The 24,440-nt window shown below is 38.8% G+C and overlaps 1 protein-coding gene across 4 annotated transcripts in view; it reads left to right on the forward strand.

The window, feature by feature from the left end:
* Zfyve9 (zinc finger FYVE-type containing 9) overlaps nucleotides 1–24,440 on the forward strand; it is a 142,412-nt gene that overhangs the window by 37,568 nt on the left and 80,404 nt on the right. For 3 of the 4 annotated variants that reach the window (XM_040756993.1, XM_040756995.1, XM_040756996.1), the window contains exons 2-4: nucleotides 4,159–4,262; nucleotides 8,818–8,923; nucleotides 14,872–16,946. In XM_040756993.1, coding sequence (XP_040612927.1) covers nucleotides 8,854–8,923; nucleotides 14,872–16,946 — 2,145 coding nt within the window. In that variant the 5' untranslated portion in view covers nucleotides 4,159–4,262; nucleotides 8,818–8,853. The remainder of the gene's footprint in view (nucleotides 1–4,158; nucleotides 4,263–8,817; nucleotides 8,924–14,871; nucleotides 16,947–24,440) is intronic. The other variant, XM_040756994.1, reaches the window with a different exon arrangement.

Below are 24,440 nucleotides of genomic sequence, written 5' to 3' on the forward strand. Positions count from 1 at the left end.
CTCCCAGACGAGGGTATGGTTGTGAGAAAGACAACTTGGCCAGTGTTTGAATGCCTTGTCAGACTTCCTGATGGAATATTAAGAGGTTTAGCTACTGGGAAGATATTAAATTTGTTCTATGTGAATTGTTTTCATCAAAACCAAGACAGGAAACATACTTAGAATGTTTTCTGTTTTATTGTCCTCGTTTTCTGTTGTTTTTAAATTTGTATCCAGGATTTTGGTGGGGTTTTTTTTTGTTTTTTTGTTTTTTGTTTTGTTTTGATACAGGGTTTCTCTGTGTAGCTTTGGTTGTCTGAAACTCTCTTTTTAGACCAGGTTGGTCTTGAACTCACATAGCTCTGATTAGAGACATTTACCACCACCACCTGGCTAGCCAAAATTTTGGAAGTTACCTTGTTATAAACATCTCCACATCAGAGATTGCTCAAACTTGCCTGTACTTTATATATTGAGCATCATCTTTATTCCATCAGTTTCCTGTATATGTTTATTTTTTAAATTAATTAATTTTGGTTCTTAATTTTAAATGATTCTTTAAGCCTCTCCCATATTGCATTTGAAATTTTAGTCTTCTATTATACATCCCAGGTGGAGATAATCTTTTATAAACCTTGCCTGTCCTATTCCCATTGCTTTTCAGATTTCAAAGTAAAAATGTAATAAGTAGCTTGAATTTTTATCTATTGAAATTCAAGTAACCTCAATTCCCCTTTACATTTTGATATGTTAAGAAAAATTAGGACTATAGAGGCTCTTAAGTCACCTAACATCAACTATCAAGAGATTCCCTGTTTGTGTATGTATGTGTTTTTTTAATACTTTAAAATGAGGTCTTCAAATTTGTCCTCTTAGCTAGGTGTGGTGGTACATGCCTTCATTCTGGTACCTGGGAAGCAACGACAGGGGTATCTTTGTGAGTTCCAGGCAGCCAGAGCTACATGGTGGGACCTTATTTTTAAACATAAATAGTCCTCTTAGCTGCAAATGAAATCAAGAAAATTGTTGTTTTCTAATAGGAAACATTTCTTCCCGCCCTGATTTTAAAAGCCCATATACATACATACATACATACATACATACATACATACATACATACACATTTCTTTTTTTTTTCTTTAGGAATATGTAGTAATTTTGTCAGAAAGATTTAATTTAGGCAACTTTGATTTTTTTTTTTTTTTTTTTTTGGTTTTTTGAGACAGGGTTTCTCTATATTGTTTTGGAGGCTGTCCTGGAACTCACTCTTGTAGACCAGGCTGGTCTTGAACTCACAGAGATCTGCCTGCCTCTGCCTCCGGAGTGCTGGGATTAAAGGCGTGTGCCACCAACACCTGGCACAACTTTGATTCTTAAGAGAAAACAAATCTTGTGAATGAACATTGCAATTTACCTAAAAGAAAATGAGATCTTATGTTTTATTTCATTCTGTAAATTGTACCTGTTTTCCTTGACATTTAGATTTCCCCATTTTTAATTATTTTAAACTTGAATCTAAATAGTTAATTTATTATTATCTTTTATATTTACTCAAATATTTAAAATAAAAGGGACCAATGAGATGATACTCAGTGGGTAATGACCCAAGTTTCATTGCCAGGGACCTACGAGGGGAGGAAAGAACTAACCCTTATAAGTTGTCCTCTGTCTCAACACTAAATAAATAAAGCTTATTTTTGATGTTTTAAAATTTTGTTTTGGGGTCTGGAGAGATAGCTCAGTGATTAAGAGCACTGGCTGGTAGTCTTCCAAAAGGTCCTGAGTTCAGTTCCCAGCAACCACATGGTGGCTCACAACCATCTGTAATAAGATCTGGTGCCCTCTTCTGGCCTGCAAGCATACATGCAGACAAAACCATGTCTACTTAAAAATTTTTGTTTTGTATTAGGTTCTCATATATCTAACTTGTTTATTCTTATGTTACTTTCTCCCCTCTAATACATATGCTCTCAGGAATATTAATTTTTTTAGGACAGAAGAAATATTTGCCATGAATTTGATTATTGAATATAGAGTCTTTAATTTGACTTGATTTAATTATTCATAAGGTATTTGCTAACCACTTTGTGTCCTGCCCTGGGAAAATGAAGATGTCATGGGGCTTGCACCTTTTTGTTTACTTTTTTTTTAAAAGACATGGTCTTACTGTGTAGCTCTGGCTGTCCTGGAACTCACAATGTAGACCAGACTGGCCTGAAATTCACAGGTATCTCCGTGCTTCTGTTTCTCAAGTGCTATGATTAAAGGCACACGCCACCATGCCCAGCACAGAGCTTGTTTGCACAGGGTGTGTTTACTGACCAATGGGAAGGAGAGACATATGTACAGTGATAAATGTTGCCATTAATAGAGCAATATAATGTAAGCATAAATTGATTTTGTACTACAGATAGTGGAAAATAAGGAACAGCTCAGATTGAGTTGAGAGAGTTGAGCCAGGTAAATATGAATCAGCCAAGCCAAACTAGTGTAAGAATTCTATGATTTTCACACAATAAAATTACCTAAGAACACATTTCTCCAATGTAGCCCTATCATTAAGGGATAAATGATTGTGAGTTCAAGTCTACTTTGGGCCACATACATTTTTCAGCCTCAGTAGTACTAGCTCTCATGTGCATATACATGCATACATACATCTTTAAAAGTAGAATAAATCTTTAAGAAAATTAAAAATTAACATCTCTAAGAAGTTATAGAGGCATGTAAGTCGAACTATTCTAACTTCATGGATATTGTCATTCTTTCAGAGAAAGGAAGTCACATTTGAGGAAGTGTTGAGAGAAGTCTTTTCCTTGCCAGCCGCTTTGGTTTTTCCCCACCAGTTGCCTGGGCTCTGCCACGTTGTAGTCCCCAAATAACACACAGGACACTGTATTAATTATGAAGCTGTTGGCCTTTCTTGTTTCTTACTGGCTAGCTCTGACTTAAGTATTTACTCCACAATTGTTAATCTAAGTATTTCTCTTACCGGAGAAAAGGGTCCGGACTTCTTACCCCATGGCATCTACATGATGACTCCTTGTGTTTCTCTCTCCCAGCATCCTGCTTGACTCCTAGTCCCACCTATCTTGCTTTCCTATTGGCCAACAGTGCTTTATTGACATATACACAGAACTTCCCCATCAAGGAAGTTTTGTCTTTAACATACTATTAACAGTGAAGTTCAATATGTTGCACTAGTAGATCCGCTGTTTTTAGGCAGTGAGGGATGTTTGGGATACAGATACACTCCATTTAGAGGGAAAACAACTGTTTGGCAATAAAAATTTCAGCAAGAAACTTCTTAAATTCATTTTTGTTTTATGGGCATTGGTGTTTTGCCTGAATGTGTGTCTGTGTGGGAGTGTCAGAAGCCCTGGAACTGTAGTTACAGACAGGTGTGAACTGTCATGGGTTGCTGGAAATTGAACCTGGATCTTCTTGGAAGAGCATCCAGTGCTCTTTACCACTGAGTCATCTCTCCTCAAACTCACATGCTGACTCGCAACCATCTGTAATGGGGTCTAATGCCTGCCCTCTGCAGCAAGAAACTTTTAAATCAATTTAATAATTATCTGTGAAGCGAGGCTAGTAGCACACACCTTTAATCACAGCACTCTGAGTTCAAGGTCAGCCTGATGTTAAGAGTGAGTTCCAGAGGATAGCCAGAGTTTCACAGAGAGACCTTGTCTTGAGAAAAAAATTCTGTGTGTACACAGTTGGGAAAAATCCTATTTGAGGTCATTCTTGAGAGGTAGCAGTTTTCTTAACTTTGGATTTCTGGAGGGCATGTTGTTACATAAACTAAATGGTATCTTTATTAATCAACAGTTAGGGTCATTGAAAAGAAGTTGCCTGTTGTTGTTTTGTTATATTATCTACTGAAATGAGCATGCAGAGAAGTTCTTAACTCTTCCTTGACTTAAGTTTTGGCCTTTTTCAATAAAATGTGTGTGTGTGTGTGTGTGTGTGTGTGTGTGTGTGTGTGTGTGTGTGTGTGTGTGTCTGTGTGTGTGTATGTCTTCTGTGCTGAGCAGGTCTTTGAATCTGAAGATGTAATTATAATTTATTGTTGAGACCTACTACTTTTATTTGTCTGGGTATAGTAGGTTTATATGATGAAAATTAGAGCTTATTGTCTTAGCAAGTGTAATAAGCACTCTGGTTTTTCTGTAGGATCAAAGTGGACACTCTGGTTCAGCAGGACTGGCTAGTGGCTCAGCAGGCATCATGAGCAAGCACAGAGAAGGCTGCTCTTTCTCTTGTTCGTAAGGGGACAGGTATGGAAACCATTGTCTTATTTCTCTGTGATACTAAACTCGAGAGAAGGACATCTGTGCTTACAAGGTTAATGGACATACCCTGCTTGCTTCGTTACTAACATCTCTTATTAAATCAACAACACAACTTTTCAAAGAATTTTTACAGCAATTCAGAGTAAGACAGTAATTAATTTCAGACAATCTGTGTAGCCTGTGCTAGTCTGGAATTCACTATGTAATTCAAACCCACATTAAATTTGTGATCCTCCTGCCTCTTTTTCCTAAGCACTGGAATTACAGGCTTAATCCAGAAGAGGGTGTTGGATTCCCTGGAGCAGACAATTGGGAGCCACCTGACATGGGTGCTAGGAATTGGGAGTCTTCTGTAACGGCCGTATGCACTCTTAGCTGCTGAGCCATCTCTTGCTCTGTGTTTGTTTGTTTTCTCCTGGAGGGGGCATGTTAATAACTATTTGAGTATGTCACAACACTAATTTCTCTACTAGTGCTGGCTCCTTTTAGAATCAACGTACTGTTAACCTTGACAATAAAAAGCTACTTTTAGCATGAAAAAGAACATGGATTTGAGTAATGGTGTTAGGAAAGAATAGTGGCATATCTGTCTCTATTTCTTCCTCATTATGTAAAAGCATAATTCAGTTAGAAAATTTTGGGGGTACAGAATCAGAAATATAGATGTAATTACATTATTTTATTCTATATTTCTAGATTAGTTGTGAGAGCACTAATTAAGTAGAAAGGGAAGTATTATAATCTTATAGAGTCTTTGATTTTTCCTATCTGGGAGTTGTAGTTTTTTTTCTTCAAAATTGCTTATAATTATTTAGGATGTGTAGAATAGCAAGAGGTCATGAGGTGAGACAGAGTTCAGAAATGGATCACCAGTAGAACGCTGTATTTTCTGTCAGAGTATTCTTTTGTTTTTTTTCTCCATATGAATTGTGAGGAAAGTCATGAATGTTCAATATGAAATTTATCTCTTTCTTTTCAGTTAAGGATGGCACAGAGATACTTGGTAATAATTTTTCTTGACCAGAATGTCGCATCTGGAGTTGGCAAGCTATTTCTTTTCCTTCTGTACTTCATGTAGCAAGATTCTACCCTTCAGGATATCGCCTCTGTAGAAAGTTTCTACCATGATAGCCAAGAGTATCCAAACCCACCGGAATCCATTCTTGATTCTCTGAATGAGCTGCAGCTGAAATATGAATATCCTCCATCCATTTTGCAGCTCAGTGTGCCTGTGACCAAGCTCACAAAAGGAATATAAGCAGAGATTAATGTGTGCTGCTTCCAGACCTGTCTTTTATAGATTATACCCACTCAACTTTTACCTTTCACCTTATTGCTAGAAATGCTGTCTAAGAACTACACCCTTCATCAGTGATGTTTGTGGTACAAATCTCCAAGATGTCTTTCTTGAGCTGTTTATTTTTCCAAGCTAAGATAACAAGCTTTTTAGCTCAGCTGACCCTATTTCCCCCTGTTTTTCAAGACAGGGTTTCTCTGTGCAACAGCCCTGGGTGTCCTGGAACTTGCTCTATGAAATTCACAGAGATCTGCCTGCCTCTGCCTCCTGAGTGCTGGGATTAAAATAATTTTCTGATGTTGATCTATATTTTTCTTGAAGACAAGCATCATGAAGAGCAGTTTCCTAATATATGGTAAAGGGATAAGATGGAGGAACCTACATTCTGCTGACTTGCCTACAAATGTGGAAGATTTGACTTTAATTGTTATAAAACAAAAATGTATCAAGAGCTTGGAATGTAGCTCTGTTGGTAGAATGCTTGACTTTTATGTGTGAAGCCTTGAATCCAATCCCCACCATTACATAAAACCAGGCTTGGTGGTCCATGCTGATCATTCCAGTACTTTGGAGATGAGGCAGGAGGATCAGAAATTCAAAGTCATCCTTGGCAACATTTTGAGTTTGAGACCAGACTGGGAGACGTGAGACACTGTCTCAAAACAAACAAAAAACTTTCGTTTTAACCTTGGAAATATATTTGGAATATTCTATGTAACAGTATGTTCTACCCTGAATAATATACTCTCATCTTACTCTGACTTGGATCTATCTTTTCTTTGGCTTCATAGCACCTGGTGCATTTATCAGTTATTGTCAGCCACAGTATTTTAATGTTTCAAGTTAATTCATTCATCTCCTCTGTGAGACCTTGGGCTTCTTTGGGCTAGAGGTGTTTAAGTCAGTAGGTTATTTGTCACTATAACCTAGTGACTAGGACAATAGTTGGTACCTAGTAGATGCCCAGTAATATTTGATGCTTAAATTTGTACATGTTCACTGTTGCACAAGAACAAAGTGCCAGGGAAAGAGACATAAAAGCAGCAATCAGATCAGTGCTGTAAGTGGGACCTAAATACTGAAATTCTACAGTTTCTAAAAGCTCTCGTCAGTAAAGACTCTAGAGGTAAAAAGGCAAAAGATTCCTCATATGAAAAAAATCTAAAGTAGTTATATTCCTCTATGAAATATGTATATGAGTTTAATGAATTCCTATTTTGCATAAAATGGGCATTTTTATAAGAAAGTAAGTAAATAAAGAATCTTGACATAAATCCAAACTTATGCAATAAGAATACTACCACACCCCAAGTCTTCAGGAAACCACAGCTGTTTCTTTGAAAATGAAACCAGGGCCTCAAGGCTTGGAGACCTCAAACACTGCACCATAGGGAAGGTAGGGGATAAAAGGATTGTAACTAGGGCTGGGCGTTGGTGGCACAAGCCTTTAATCCCAGCACTTGGGAGGCAGAGGCAGGCAGATCTCTGTGAGTTTGAGACCAGCCTGGCCTACAGAGCAAGTTCCAGGACAGCCTCCAAAACAATGCAGAGAAACCCTGACTCTGGGGGAAAAAAAAAGATTGTAAATAATTAGTAAATAATCAGACTAACAGACTGATATTTGTTGTACATCTTACTTACTAATCCTAACATCAAAATCTTATAATTTCGCCAACAGTAAGCAATGTTAAGTAGAAAAATTTAAATAATAGCAAACAATTTTAATAACTCATCACAAATGATGAATCACTAGGTACCACTTCTTTAGTGTGCTGGGAAGATAGCTCTGTGGGTCAAGTGTTTGCTATGAAAAAAAAAAAAACAGTATTGGTTCAAATACCCGGAACCCACATAAGACCAGGTGTGGTAGTAAACATGTATAATCCCAGTGCTCCTACTGTTAGTGGGAGGGTAGAGACAAGAAAATCTTTGGAAACTCCAAATTAGCTAGCTTTGTGTACATAGCAGAAAAACAACAGAACCCTGTCTCAAACAAGATGGGAGTCAAAGACCAGCACCCAAAGTTTTCCTCTGACCTCCATATGTGTGCCATGCCATTTGTACACCTGCACTGACACGCACACACACCCCTTACACACGGACACACAAAGATGGAAAAGTGATTGAGGAAGATATCCCGTGTTCCCCTCTGGTCTCCACTTTTACCTAAACATGCATACTCACATGGAATGAACAGACACATGCACACACATGGACATACACCAAAGGCTAATTAAAAGGATGATCAGTGGTGTTTATCCTTTGGAAAGCCTTCCTGTCTTGGGAGCTTTCCCCCACTTCATTAGAAAACCTAAATCTGATCTGCTCAAACAAGGGATAATCAGTAAGCCTGATGTGGCTCCTAACTGTAATCTCAGCTCTCAGGAGTCCGAGTCATCCTGAGCTCCAGTGTGAGTTTTGACACTCTCTCTGAACACTTAAATAGTAATAAAGGAGTCCAATAGCAGTTTTTAAAACTCCTAGTATGGTGTCACTTGGCATTCTGTTAAGTCATTGACGTCTTGTATATATGCTTTTAGGTCAAGTAACTGTAAGGGAAGTTTAAAAATTTTATTTAAAAATGAGAGGTGTAAGAAGATTCATAGGTCATCATTAAAACGAAAACTAATATCTCTTGCCCATACTTGAACTTTTCTTAATTTTCTGTTTAGCAGAAACTATGAACTCCTTTTCTAGTAGAAATGTAACTTTAGCCTAATCAAAATGATCTCTTCCCAACACTTGAACTTTTTTTTATGTATAAGCTATTAAATAAGTCTACCTTCTGTGTTTAAAATGGTTCTACATTTCTCCCTTAGTATCTATGGAGGAGTGGCCCCAGGACCATTGCAGACTCTATAATCCATGGAGTATTTGTATATAACTTGTTCAAGTTATCTTGTATACTGTAAATCATTGCTACATTACTAAAATAAAGTGTTAAAGAAATAGCTGTTGAGCTGTTTTACTTAGATAAAAATGGCTAGAAAAATGTTTGTGTATATTCAGTATATATGCAGTTTTTTCTGAATATTTTCCATCTCTTGATGGTTTAATCTGTAGAAATACAACTTATAGAGGCTGACTGCATTTTGATAATTGTTAGCTTATAGGTTTCTAGACTTGAAGATATCAGGTTATCATTGTCCAAATGGATTTGTTGGGGAGTTCATCCTTGTATAACTAAGATCTATAAATTATATTTTAATAATTCAAAGTGTAACTCATTTTTTTTCTTTTTAGGTTTAAACAAATCTCTTTGGCAGTGTCTCCTTACTGATGGAGAATTACTTCCAAGCAGAAGCTTTCAACCTGGACAAGGTATTAGATGAATTTGAACAAAATGAAGGTGAGAATTTACATTGGGAAGTCTATTTGTATTTATGATATAGAAACTGTGAGAATAAGAATATGCAGTTCTTAACAATACATTCAGGAGGTTGGAAAGATGGCTCAGCAGTTAAGAGCACTGGCTTCTCTTGTAGAGGACCTAGGTTCAATTCCCAGCACCCATGTGGTGGCTCACAGCTATCTGTAGCTCTGGTCCCAAGAGATCTGAAACCCTCTTCTGGCCTGTATACCATATGCAAATGGTACACAGAGATACATGCAGGCAAAACACCATACACATAAAATAGAATGAAGTAAATCTCAAAAAATAAAATAAAACAGGTCTGATGATGTAGTGACAATAATATATTGTATATTTTAAAGGGGGAATTAGCATTTCTTTTTTTATCATTTTTTATTTTAATTTTAAATAGCTTGTTTTACATGTCAATCCCAGTTCCCTCTCCCTCCCCTCCTCCCGCACTCCCCTTCCACCCTCCCTCCCACCCTATTGCCAAATCCTTCCACATAGGGGATATCTAGAGTCTATCATTTTACTCTTGGTAGGGTCAAGGCACTCCCCTAAGAGTCCAGGCTGAGAGAGCATCTCTCTTTGTGCTATAGGCACATGAAGACAGATTGTATACCAGGGATAGACACTGATCCACAGCTCAGGGCCCCATAGGTTGCCCAGGCCTTCTCACTGACACTCACATTTGGGGGGTCCAGATCAGTCCCATTCTGGCCTCCCCATTGTCGGTCTGGGGTCCAAGAGCACTCCCCTGTTCAGATAAGCTGTCTCTGCTGGTTTTGCCAGCCCATTCTTTGCCAATTTGCTCATCACTCCTCTCTCTCTGTCACTGGGTTCCTTGGGTTCATTTCAGTGCTTAGTTGTGTGTTTGCCTCTGCTTCCATCAGTCACAGGATGAAGGCTCCCGGATGGTTATAGACATCAAGTTCATTATCAGGAATGGGCATTCGAGGTGGTCCTTCCACTATTGCTTAGCTTGCCAATTGATGTTATACCTTTAGATCACTCGAGGTCACTCTGGTGCCTGATCTGTCTTCGATCCTATGATTCCCTCTTCCCCCTATTTTACCCCCACCCCCTCAACTTCCTGTTCCCCCATGACCAACTCCCTTCCTCTTTACCCCCTCTATTCTTCCCAGGTCCCACTACCCCCCCCCCTCGCCATGTTCCCCATCCATTCAGAGGATCTTGTCTCCATCCTCTTCTCTTGGGTACTATGCATATATGCATATCTTTTAGGTTCTTTCCTGTTTCCCAGACTCTCTATCTGTGGAAGTGCAGACTGGCACTATCCTGATCCATATTTAAAATCCATATATGAGTGAGTACATACCATGTTTGTCTTTTTGCGACTGGGTTACCTCACTCAGGATGGTTTCTTCCAGTGCTATCCATTTCCCTGCGAATTTCAAAATTCCATTGTTTTTTTCTGCTGAGTAATACTCCATTGTGTAAATGTACCACATTTTCTCTATCCACTCTTCAGTTGAGGGGCATCTAGGTTGCTTCCAGGTTCTGGCTATTACAAACAATGCTGCTATGAACATAGTGGAGCAGATGCCCTTGTTGTATGAACCTGCCTCATTTGGATAAATGCCTAAGAGTGGAATTGCTGGGTCTAGTGGTAGATTAATTCCCATTTTCCTGAGGAATCTCCATACTGATTTCCAAAGAGGCTGTATGAGTCGGCATTCCCTTTTTTTTTTTTTTTTGTTTTTTGTTTGTTTGTTTTACGAGACAGGGTTTCTCTGTATTGTTTTGGAGGCTATCGGTCCAGCCCGGCCTCAAACTCACAGAGATCTGCCTGCCTCTGCCTCCCAAGTGTTGGGATTAAAGGCGACTGCCACCACCGCCCGGCAGCATTTCTTAATGTTATGTGCCTAGTACATATTTTAAACTTAATGTTTAGGACAGTTTAATGAAGGTAGTTCCTCATTTCCTATTAATTTATTTCCTTATTTAAGGAGAAAATGTATGGCAAATTGGCAGGCCTATAATCCTAGTACTTGGGAGCCAGAGGCAGGATTATTACAAATTCGAGATTAACCTGATTCATATAGTGAGTTCCAGGTCAGCTAGTAGTACATAGATAAAATCTGCATACCAGCCCCCAAAATCCAAGTATGATGAGCCTGTAAATACAGTACTTGGTCAGTAGAAGGAGGCAGGAGATTAGGAAATTCAAGGCTAGTATTGGCTGGATAGTGAAATGTGAGGCCAGTATAGGATACATGAGATTTGTCAACACAATGAAACACACACAACACACACACACACATACACACACACCACAACTGTACTAAACTAGATAATTAACATGTCTGGGTAGTAGGTAAAATAATCATTCCTATTTCAATAATATTATTAAACATTCTGGTAAGAAGTAGCTCTTTATTTCTAAGACATAGCTTAGAATTATTTTTAAGATTTAAATTAAATCTCTGCTAGCCTAAATTTGAATTTAAACTTAAAGAGTGCCTCAGACTCAGAGGTCCTTTTGTCTCTGCATCCCTACTGCTAGGATTAAAGGTGTATAACACCACTGCCTGGCCATTTTTAATTTTTTTTAAGACAGGGTCTTAGCCGGGTGGTGGCGGCGCACGCCTTTAATCCCAGCACTCGTGAGGCAGAGGCAGGCGGATATCTGTGAGTTCAAGGCCAGGCCCTACTGACAGCCTCCAAAACAATATAGAGAAACCCTGTCTCGTAAAACCAAAAAAAAAAAAAAAAAAAAAGACAGGGTCTTGTTTTTTTGGGGGGGTTAAAAGACAGGGTCTTATGTGGACTGTTTGCCTTGAACTTGTCATATAGCCAAGGATTACCTTGAATTTTCTGATTGTTCTGCCTCTGCCTCTGTAGTGCCTATGATGGCGTGCATCACGAAGCCTGGTTTTCTGTGGTTTTGGGGATTAAGCCCAGGCCTCATGCATGCTACATAAGCCCTCTACCAACCATGCTACCGCCCTATCTGTAAGCTGTAAGCCCATTCTTTAAACAATTTGAAGTTCTTTGGTTTTCACTGTCTGCTTTGGGTTGCTCCGTTTCACTGTTTCCTAGTCTAGTTATCTTCTTGGCCTAAATTGATTTATTTGGTGTTCTCTTAAATCTTACATTTGGCGCTGTGCTTTTCCTGGTTTCCCTACTTACAAATCCTTGAGTTTTGATCAAATGCTTGAGATGCTGTTCAGTTCCTCCTTTTAGTGAATTCAGGTTCATTTACCTCACCCTAGAATTTATTTTGTATTCTTACATAATAATTCATTTATGTATATTGTGTGTATGTCTTCTTTTCCCAACTAGATTATATACTTTGCAGAGGCATAAGGTACTAATCTTAATGCTGCATAAACCAAATGCTTTTACTTAAACTTACTTTTGTGTATTCATCACCTACTACCACATGACACTATGCAAAGTAGGCCTGACACTAATGAAATGAAATGGTTTCTGCCTTCAGAAGTCACTCAGTGGGTGAAAGAGAAGGTAAATAAGTTACTGTGTTGCAGTATAGTAAAAACTTTAATAAGGTCCATGTGTGCATTGAAGATTAGTATTACAGTGCATAATTTCAGCACTGTAGTTATTATTTACTGAAGGGAGAAAGAAGAAAAGGCACTAGATGCATTTGTTTTTGTTTCCTTAACTCATTTAGAGATACAATGTAGTGCTGTAACTTGAGAGAATAACTTTGCTATCATAGATATTATCTTTTACAAAAGAAACAAATTTTAGATGAAATTATGTTTATTGATATGCTAGAAATTGATTTAATAGATAAATATTTTCCCAATTGTCCTCTGGTAAGAATATAAATATAAATTTAATTAGTAACATTATTACAAGCAGAATTTCACATGCTGTGTCAAACTTTTAAAAACCTTATGGGAAAATTTAAATATATACAAATTATACTAGGCTTAGTGTTGCACACCTTTAATCCCAGCACTTGAGACATAGGCAGGTTGATCTCTGTGAGTATGAGGCCAGCCTGGTCTACATAGAGAGTTCTAGAACTCTGTCTCAAAACAACAAATTAAAGGGACTTAAGTGCATCATAACCCATGGTCAGCAGTGATTTTACACTGCCAGTTTTGTTTAGTTTATACTTTTTTCTGCACCTCTGTTTCATTTTTAATGTTTTGGATTTGTGTGTGTGTGTGTGTGTGTGTGTGTGTGAGTGAGAGAGAGAGAGAGAGAGAGAGAGACAGAGAGACAGAGAGACAGAGAGACAGAGACAGAGACAGAGAGACAGAGATTGTACACATAGATGTTCTTGTCTGTGTGGATATCTTGTGTCACTTCCTCAGTGGTATCTAACCTTAATTTTTGAAACAGATGTTGCACTGTTCTCAGTTTGCTCTTTTCAGCTAGATTGACTTGTCAGCAATTTTCTGGGATCTGTTGTCTCTACTCCCCATAGCACTGGAGTTACAACTGTTTGCCACCAAGCCCCAGCAATTTTATGTGACTACTGGGAATCTAAACTTAGGTCTTCATGCTTGCATGATCAGCCCTTTACCCACTGAACCATTTCCCCAGACTTCTTTTTTAAAAATAGGGTCTTCTGTATTGCCCAGGTTAGTCTCAAACATAGGATATAGCCAAAGATGACCTTGGCCTTGTGATCTTCCAGCTTCCGCTTCTACTTTCACCTCCCTAGGACTGTAGGCATTCACCAACACAATTTAGCAGTGCTGGATGTTGGACTGAGGCTTAGTATATGCTAAGCAGTCTTATAACTAAGCTAATTCTCTAAGCCCATTAAAAAAGTTTTAGGCCTGGCAGTGGTAGCACACGCCTTTAGTCCCAGTGCTTGGGAGGCAAAGGCAGCTGGATCTCTGTGAATTCAAGGCCAGCCTGGTCTACAGAGCGAGTTCCAGGACAGGTTCTGAAGCTACACAGAGAAGCCCTGTGTCGAAAAATGAAAAAAAAAGTTTTAAAAACTTTCTATTCACTAAAATGCTTAAATCCTAATTATACAGATCTAGTTGGGTTTTGTTTGTTTCGGTTTTTGTTCTATTTTGAGGCAGGGTCTTACTCTGTTTCCCAGTTGGCTTGAACTCGTTGACTTGGTTAGCCTCTCACCTCAGGTTCCCAAACAGGTGGGATTACAAGGTTGACTGTACAGTTTCGTGAATGGAGATATCCATGTAATTTATACCCTAATCATATTGTAGATTAGAAGAGAGTATATAGATGCCACAGAAAAATTTTCACTCAATTACCAGTCTTCACTACTGTTCCATTATCTGTGCCTTGTCTTGTACATAGACAGTCCAAAGGCATTTCTCCAATCCTGGGTCTGCAGGTCAATTTAATTGTGTTATTGTTTATCTCAATCTAATAACAAAATTAAATTAACATAAAATTCTTTTGTTGTTTGAAATGTTCTGAGGCTTTACCTTGTATTGACAGACAATTATAGGGCATTGTCTTAAATGTACTTTATGTCTAGCTAAAGATTAGATCCTGTCATATTCTGAGAACATTTATCTTCAGAGTATAATTAGAAATATTGGTTAGGTAGTCCTAAGTAGCTTTTTACTGTTACCTTCAAACTTATTTGTAGGCAGTTTTTTCCTGTCCCAGCAGCTGCTTCCCATCTAACCACTCAGCGTCTTAATTACAAATGCTCAGGCTTGTTACAAACTAGCTCTTACAACTTAATCCAGTTCTATTAACCTGTGTGTTGCCCTGAGGCTCATGGCTTTTACCTATATCCCATATTGTGTGTCCAACTTGTTCTCCATCTGACTGGTAACTCCTTTGCTCCGTCCTTTTTTATCCCATCGTTCTCAGTTTGGCTTTCCCAGGTAACTTTATCCTGTTCAGTTATTGGCCAGTCAGCTTGTTTATTAAGCTAATCATAGCAACAAATTTTTGCAATGTACAAAAGGATTTTCCGTAGCACTTATTGTTATTACTTTTTTTTTCAGATGAAACAATTTCTCCTACTTTATTGGATACAAAGTGGAATAAAATTCTAGATCCCTCTTCTCATCCAGTGTCTTTTAACCCTGCATTGACAAGTGTGAATGAACCTGTAGTTTGTAATGAGGCAGGACCACAGTTGAAAGTCTTCTCTCTGGCTGGCTCGCCTCTCCTTACAAGGGAGGGAGAAGATCCCTGTGCTAACGGACAGGGCTGTAGTCTAAATCCAGAGATTGACACAATGTGGATTGATGAGAATGCTGTGGCAGAAGACCAGCTAATTAAGAAAAGCTATAATCGGGATGATCAATTTAGTGCTGTTGAAGTGGGAGATGAGAGATGTGGAAGCCTCTCTTGTCTGCCAGAGGAGAAGAATGTTCTTGTTGTAGCTGTCATGCATAACTGTGACAAAATGACACTGCAAAATGATTTGCAGGACTGTAATAGTCAACCCCTTGTGGATTCTTTTAGCTGTTCACTGGATAATGAAAATAGGCAAACTGATCAATTCAGTATTAGTATGAATGGTTCCACTGAAAAAGGTATAAACTCAGAGAAACAATTGGATACTTTGAATAAACCAAAACCAGAGGGGGACACTGTTAATCACCTCCGTGCTGCTTCATCTAACAGTGCAACCAGTGTCTCTTCACCTTCACAACTAAAGGGTGATGACAGTGTAGACAAAGACCCTTCCACAGGTGCAGGTACAAGCCTAACAATTAATTCATCCCAGGGAGTGGACGGAGGGTCTGCCATTAAAAAGCAAGAGAATTTTAAGCTGGATGAAGACCTTGGTGGCAAAAACAGCTCTTCTAGGACAGATCTGGGAAACCCAAACTCCTTTTCCCATGAAAGTGAGGAGATCATGACAAAAAAAGAGCCAGCAGAGGAGAGAACAACTGGAGATTCCCTCCCGTCTGGTTTATCTGTGTGTCTTAAGCCAGGTACGTTGGCAGTGTCTGGAAGGGACAGTTGTGAACACTCTTCAGATTGCCTTGTGTCCAGTGAAGCTAGAGCTGATGAAGATGAAAGTAATGAGAATGAAAAAAATATTGGCACTACAGAACTTTTTAATGTGACAGAACATTTCTCTGACTCTCAGATGACTAATTGGAAATTAACAAAGCTAAATGAGATGAATGATAGCCGAGTAAATGAAGAAAATCAAATGGTTTCACAGATTAGCCAGCCTGAGGACACTAATAGTGGAGGAGAATGTATGGGAATGTCAAATTCAGATCTAGATTTCAAAGGAACTTGCTCAAGTGAAAGTGAAGGATGTGATTTCTCCACTGTTAGTGATGCACCAGCAGCAAATTCTCTATCTAATGGTTGTGATTCCTATGGAATGCAGAGCCCAATTGTTTCATTTGTTCCAAAGACTTTACCCTCCAAAGAAGACTCAGTAACAGAAGAAAAAGAAATAGAAGAGAGCAAGTCAGAATGCTATTCAAATATTTATGAGCAGAGAGGAAATGAGAATGCAGAAGGGAGTGGACTGCTTTTAAATAGCACTGGAAATATAATGAAGAAAAATTATTTACATAATTTCTGTAGTCAAATCCCATCAGTGCTCAGTCAATCTTCCCCCAAGATAGCAAACCTGCAATCTATTAGTGTTCCTTTTGGTGGTGCAAGACCCAAGCAACCTTCTAATCTTAAACTTCAGATTCCAAAGCCATTATCAGAACATTTACAAAATGACCTTCCTACAAACAACGGAAATAATGCTAAAAACAAAAATGATACTCTTGGGAAAGCAAAACTAGGGGAACGTTCATCAGTCAATGCGTGCAGTGCATCTTTGGGAAACATCTCTGTGACTGACACAAATGGGGAACATTTAGAAAGTTATGAGGCTGAGATCTCTGGTAGACCATGCCTTGCGCTAGCTCCAGAGAGTCCAGACAATGATCTCAGAGCTGGCCAATTGGGGATTTCTGCAAGAAAGCCATTTACCACCCTGGGTGAGGTGGCACCAGTATGGGTACCAGATTCCCAGGCTCCAAACTGCATGAAGTGTGAAGCACGGTTTACATTCACCAAAAGGAGACATCATTGCAGAGCCTGTGGGAAGGTAAGTTGCATGCATTATCTCAGGAACTTGGCATGTTTTTGTAATACAGAACTAGAAATTAAAGCAGGATTAAGTAAATGCAGTTCTAGTTGAGATGACATTATAAATAGCCTTTGAAAGTACAGTTCTTTTGAGTGTCTATATAAAACATGAGCTTGCTGATTGTTTCTGGGTTTCATTTTTTTAATTATTATTGCCAGAAAGTTTGCTGTCTTAGTTTTCTGTGAAGAAAAGTGAAGTGGGAATTAAGGAAGTATTTCTTTGTGTGGTTTCTACATTGATAGATACTCAGTTAATGGAATGGTTTGAAATAAGGAAGTTGTTCTTTCAACTTAGGACATATTTGTGGTTCACTTATTTTTTTCTTTTTCTTTTTTTGTTATTTTTATGTTTTTGCTATTTTATATTTTTGAAAAAGAATGTGGCTATGTAGCCCTCACTGACCTGGAACTCTCTCTCTAGAGACTAAGCTATCCTCAAACTTGAACCAGTTCTCCTGCTTCTGCTTCCTGAGTGCAAGGGATTATAGACATTGCAATCACTGTGATCAGGGGTTGTTTTTATATTTTGTAATACTTAAAAATTTAACTTATGTTGAGAATCTATCCTATACCTATACTTTGTTTTAGGGTTTTTTGCTTGTTCGTTCGCCTTCCTTCCTTCCTTCCTTCCTTCCTTCCTTCCTTCCTTCCTTCCTTCTTTCTTTCCTTCTTTCTTTCTTCTTTCTGAGACAGGGTTTCTGTGTAACAGTCCTTGGTATCATGGATCTCACTTTATAGACCAAGCTGGCCTTGAAGTCATAGAGATCCATCTGCCTGTGTTTCCCAAATGTGTGTGCCACCACTGCCCAGCAGATATGGTTAGTTTTAATGAGTGTCTGTTTGCATGTATGCGTACCTTGTTGTGCCTGGTGCTCACAGAGGTCAGAAGAAGGCATTAGATTCCCTTGAACTGGAGTTATGGATGATTGTGGGCCACCATGTGGGTACTGAGAATTGAACCCATGTCCTCTTCAAGGTCAGGGAGTGCTCCTAACTGTTGAGACATCTCTTAAGCCCAATCTTACACTTGTTTCTGCATAGAGTTTTTTGATGTAATAAATGTTCTGAGGGTTTATATAAATACCTACACATATTTTCTCTCCTATAACTTTAATGCAAATATTTGAAAGCTATATAGATCATTATTCTTATTAAGGATATAAAAATAACTAATGTTCCTTAGCTCTTTCCAAATTCTGTTAATAATACAATTTGGGGTTTTTATATTTATTTTTATTTCTGTGTATGCATGTTTGTATACCATGTGTATGTACTTGCATATGGGCCATGAAGGCTAGAAGGAGATTTTGGATTCTCTGGAAGTGGAGTTACAAGTGTTTGTGAACTGTCTGATATGGGTACTAGGAACTGAACTTGGGTCATCTGGAAGAGCAGCAAGCACTCTTAACCAATATCCTCCTAGCCTCCACAATTTGTTTTTTAACAGGAGTTGTAAATATGGAGAAAAGAGGATTTTGTATTTTTTAAATAATGTAAAAATTGATGTGAAATCTAGATTCAAATTTAGGTTTGTTTCTCTTAATTATGTAATTTTACTAACCCTCAATTTTGTAATCTGTAACAAAGTTAGTTTTCATTGGGTTGTGAAGATCATCAGATTACAGAAGTAATAGTAAGTCTCAATAATTTATCTCTACCTCCTTTCTCATGTGATTTACCTGCTTGATTGCTTTCAACATCAAGAAAAAGAGTATCTGAGCCCCAGTGACTAGACAGAGAGCACATTTACTTCACATAAGACACTGCAGAGTCAGGACTGGAAGATTCCTTGATCTTCTCATTGTCTTACAACAGTAGTTGAACTCCATCAAGTCCAGTTGGACAACTTTTTGTGGGAAAAGAGACTGGCTGAGGGCCAAACAAGACTTTTTTTTTTTTTTTTTTTGGTTTTTCGAGACAGGGTTCCTCTGTGGCTTTGGAGGCTGTCCTGGAACTCGCTTGGTAGTCCAGGCTGGTCTCAGACTCACAGAGATCCGCCTGCCTCTGCCTCCCGAGTGCTGGGATTAAAGACGTGTGCCACCAACACCCGGCCAAACAAGACTTCTTGCTAGTTTCTTATCAAGGAGAAAAGAATCCCAGCATCTTCTGTCAATTTATTGACCAGTTCTAGGCCATGGGTCAGTTACTGGATTAAGCAGGATTGACTTAATCATAATTTATTTCCTAGGTCTTGGCACAGTGTAGCCTGAACAAAAAAATATTTTGTTGACAGATAAAAGGGGAGAATAGGTCCCTGGTGGGCAGTTAGGAGGAGTTACCTGGATGGGGAGATGGCTCAGAAACACAAGAATCCCTGAGGCTGGCTGGTGGTCATTCTAGTTTTGTCTGTGAACTCCAGGTTCAGTGAGAAGACCTGTCTCTAAAGAATAAAGTGAATGACTGGGAAGACATCTGACAACACCCCTTGCCTCTGTACACACATGTACACATACACAGCTACATATACATACACATGAATACACACAAAAGGAATGAGTACCAGAAGGTAACTAAACCAGGGATGGGAGCAGAAAGAAGTTCAAGTTGAGGCTTGGCTTTTGTCCTCTTATTGTTAAAGTTTAGAGAAAATAATCTGTCTAGTACCTAAATATCTTGTATTCTATTTGTTTGCTAAACCTTCCTCCTATTCCTAGCTTGCACAGGGTGGTGTTGCCAGCTTGGAACTTAGAGACAGGAGGATGGGGAGTGCAAGGTCATCTTCAGCTCATAGCAAGTCTGAGGCCAGCCTGGACTAATGAAACCTGCTGAAAAGCAGAAGTGTTTTTTTGTTATGCAAATAACAAGAAGAGTTTGGTATAGACTTCCATGTTTAGGTTTGAGGAGTAAACTAGGACTGTAGGTGAACTCATAAAGAAAATTATGACAAAAATGTAAATTGAGAGAGTAGATAAGAGTTTTGCTTACGGTAATTTGGAGACTTTATGGAGGTATATGGATTCTGGATTCACAATTCCATCTTTTCCTTTTGTTCTTTTACCTCTGAGATGGTTACAGGGATTGATGACAAAATCCATGCACTTCTTAGAAGAAAAGGGTTTATACCTTGTAAACATCAATATAGTTTTTCTAGGTATTAGTGAGATTATCCTAGGAAGGTAGGTAGGAAAATATCCTAACCAATGTAATGTTGTAAAATAATATTATCTATTTGTAATGCAACTTTATTTGTTCCATTCCAATAGCAATTAGATATCCCACTAATTTCTTTTTTTTTTTTTTTTTTGGTTTTTCGAGACAGGGTTTCTCTGTGGCTTTGGAGGCTGTCCTGGAACTCGCTTGGTAGTCCAGCCTGGCCTCGAACTCACAGAGATCCACCTGTCTCTGCCTCCCGAGTGCTGGGATTAAAGGCATGCGCCACCAACGCCCGGCTCCCACTAATTTCTCTATTTCCATATATTATAAAGTTCTTTTCTCAGACATCTAGTATATATTAAACATTTAACTTTTGCTAATAGAAAATCTATACTAAGTGCTAGGGATTCATAGCTTCATAGATTGGAAGTGGTTATCTCATAGAATTAATAATGAAGGACTCTATCTCAGTATTTGAGAGAAGCACTTTAAAGGAGGAAAGGTTTATTTTGGTTCATGATTTCGGAGGGTTTAGACCATGGTTGGCTGTGGCCTGTAGCAAGGCTGATCATCATGGTGTCAGGAGCAGGTGGAGAAGACTGCTGTGTTGTGGCAGGCTGGAAGCAGAAGTTGAAGGCCCAGAGGACCAACTGTAGTGCTCCAAGGCTCTGTCCCAGTGATGTACTCCTCCAGCTAGGCTTTCTCTCAAAATTATGCTATCATCTGGGGACAGGCATTCAGTGCGTGATCCTAGGGAGGACATTTAAACTACAACAGGTAGCAGTTTGTTTTGTATTTCTGTCATCTAGAGACTGACATACAAGTTCCACTTTTGCCTTTATTATTGCTTGGAAAAGTATGTCACACACTCTCAAATGCTTAACAAATGTGCTTTGTTTTATACTTTAACAAATTTTAAATTTATGTGATTGTTCTATGTAACAACATATCCCCTATTTCTCTTCTTTGATTAGCAATGTTTCAGAATAAAAAGGATACAGATACTGCCTTTCCCAGATGGTGCCCTGTAAATTAAAATCATCATCATCGTTACAAATCTATATAGATTTCCTTGGATATCATGATAATGAAATTTTTTATTAAGGGAAGACCAGAAATTTTGGTATCAGGTGATGGGAGAGGCTAGCAAAGGTAGCAGAATTTTTTTAAAATTTAGATTTAAATTAGAAACAAGGTTGCTTCACATGTCAATCCCAGGTCCCTCTCCCTTTCCCTCCCCTCCTCCCACACCCTCCCACCAACCTCCCCCACTACTCCCTCATGGGGGTCCTCCATGGAATGTCCATAGTCTGTCATTTCATCCAGGGCAAGGCCTAGACCCTCCCCCAAGACTCCAGGGTGAGAGTGCATCTCTCATTGTGGGATGGGCACCCAAAGTCTATTTGTATGCGAGAGATACATACTGATCTATTACCTAAGGCCCAATAGATTGCCTAGGTCTCCTCACTGACACCCACATTCAGGGGGTCTTGATCAGTCCCATGCTGGATTCCCAGCCATCAGTCTGGGATTTGAGAGCTAACCTTTGCCAGGTCAGCTGTTTCTGGGGGTTAAACCAGCCCAGTCTTAGTCCCTTTGCTCATCACTCCTCCCTCTGTCACTGGGTTCCTTGAGTTCAGCTCAGTGTTTAGCTGTAGGAGTCTGCCTCTGCTTCCATCAGCCATTGAATGAAGGTTTTGTTTCCCAGACTCTCTGGCCTTGGGATTGTAGGCTGGCACTCCCCAGATCTATGTCTAAAATCCATATATGAGAGAGTACATGCCATGTTTCTCTTTTTTGTGACTGGGTTACCTCACTCAGGATGGTTTCTTCTAGTGCCAACCATTTGCCTGCAAATTTCAGGATTCCATTGTTTTTTTTTTTCTTCTGCTGAATAGTACTCCATTGTGTAAATGTACCACATTTTCTCTATCCACTCTTCAACTGAAGGGCATCTAGGTTGCTTCCAAGTTCTGGCTATTACAAATAATGCTGTTATGAACATAGTGGAACAGACGTCCTTGTTGTATGAATGTGCATCTTTTGGATATATGCCTAAGAGTGGAATTGCTGGGTCTTGTGGAAGGCTTATTCCTATTTTTCTGAGGAATCTCCATACTGATTTCCAAAGTGGCTGTACGAGTTGGCACTCCCACCAGCAGTGGAGGAGTGTTCCCCTTTCTCCACAACCTCTCCAGCATAAACTGTCATTGGTGTTTTTGATTTTAGCCATTCTGATAGGAGTAAGATGGTATCCCAGAGTTGTTTTGATTTGCATTTCCCTGATGTCTAGGGATGTTGAGCACTTTCTCAAGTGCCTCTCAGCCAATTTAGACTCCTCTATTGAGAATTCTCTATGTAGTTCTGCAGCCCACTTTTTAATTGGATCCTTTGGTGTTTTGGAGACTTGCTTCTTGAGTTCTTTGTAGATTTTGGAGATCAGCCCTCTGTCAGATGTGGGGTTAGTGAATATCTTTTCCCATTCTGTGGGCTGCCTTTTTGTCTTATTGACTGTGTCCTTTGCCTTACAGAAGCATCTCAGTTTCAGGAGGTCCCATGTATTAATTGTTGACCTCAGTGTCTGTGTACTGGTGTTATGTTCAGGAAGCGGTCTCCTGTACCAATTTGTTCAAGGCTACTTCCCACTTTCTCTTCTATGAGGTTCAGTGGCTGGATTTATGTTGAGGTCTTTGATCCATATGGACTTAAGTTTTGTGCATGGCTATAGACATGGATCTATCCGCATTCTTCTACATGCCAGCATCCAGTTATGCCAGCACCATTTGTTGAAGATACCTTCTTTTTTCCATTGTATATTTTTAGCTTCTTTGTCAAAGATCAGATGTTCATACATGTATGGGTTAATATCAGGGTGTTCAATTTGATTCCATTGGTCTACCTGTCTATTTTTGTGCCAATACCAAGCTGTTTTCAGGACTACAGCTCTGTAATAGAGCTTGAAGTCAGGGATGGTGATGCTTCCAGATGGTGCTTTATTGAGTAAGTTTTTTTTTTTTGGCTATCCTAGGTCTTTTGTTTTTCCATACAAAATTGATTATTGTTATTTCAAGGTCTGTGAAGAATTTTGCTGGTATTGTAATGGGGATTGCATTGAATCTGTAGATTGCTTTTGGCAGGATTGCCATTTTTACTACATTGATACTACCTATCCAAGAGCATGGGAGATCTTTCCATTTTCTGATGTCTTCTTTAATTTCTTTCTTTAAAGACTCAAAGTTCTTGTGATACAGGTCTTTTAATTGTTTAGTTAGTGTTACCCCAAGGTATTTTATGTTGTTTGTGGCAATTATAAAGGGTGATATTTCTCTGATTTCTTTCTCAGCCCTTTTATTGTCTGTATATAGTAGGACTACTGATTTTCTTGAGTTGATCTTGTATCCTGCCACTTTGCTGAAAGTATTTATCAGCTGTAGGAGTTCCTGGTAGAGTTTTTTGGATCACTTATGTAAACTATCATTTCATCTGAAAATAGTGAAAGTTTTACCTCTTCCTTTCCAATTTGTATCCCCTTAATCTCCTTTTGTTGTCATATTGCTCTAGCTAGAACTTCAAGTACAATATTGAAAAAGGTATGGAGAGAGTGGATGGCCTTGTCTTGTTCCTGATTTTAGTGGAATCGCCTTGAGTTTCTGTCCGTTTAGTTTGATGCTGGCTGTTGGTTTGCTGTATATAGTTTTTATTATGTTTAGGTATGTCCCTGTTATCCCAGATCTCTCCAAAACCTTTATCATGAAGGGGTGTTGGATTTTGTCAAAGGAACACCTAGCGAGATGATCATGTGTTTTTTGTTTCTCGGGTTGTTTATATGGTGGATTACATTGATGGATTTTCGTATGTTGAACCATCCCTGCATCCCTGGGATGAAACCCAGTTGATCATGGTGAATGATTGTTTTGATGTGTTCTTGGATCCAATTTGCCAGTATTTTATTGAGTATTTTTGCATCAATGTTCATGAGGGATATTGGTCTGAAGTTCTCTTTCTTAGTTGTGTCTTTGTGTGGCTTGGGTATCAAGGTTATTGAAGCCTCATAGAAAGAGTTTGGCAATGATCCTTCTGCTTCTATTGCATGGAATACTTTGAGAAGAATTGATATAAAGCTCTTCCTTGAATTTCTGGTAGAATTCTGCACTGAGGTCATCTAGACCTGGGCTTTTTTTTGATTGGGAGACTTTTGATGACTACTTCTATTTCCATAAGGGTTATAAGTCTATTTAAATTGCTTATCTGTTCTCGATTTAATTTTGGCAAGTGATAGCTATCCAAAAAACTGTCCATTTCCTTTAAATTTTTGAATTTTGTGGAGTACATGTTTTCAAAGTATGACCTGATGATTCTC

The sequence above is a fragment of the Mesocricetus auratus genome, unplaced genomic scaffold, assembly GCF_017639785.1.
Source record: "Mesocricetus auratus isolate SY011 unplaced genomic scaffold, BCM_Maur_2.0 Super-Scaffold_100014, whole genome shotgun sequence".
Classification (NCBI taxonomy): domain Eukaryota; kingdom Metazoa; phylum Chordata; class Mammalia; order Rodentia; family Cricetidae; genus Mesocricetus; species Mesocricetus auratus.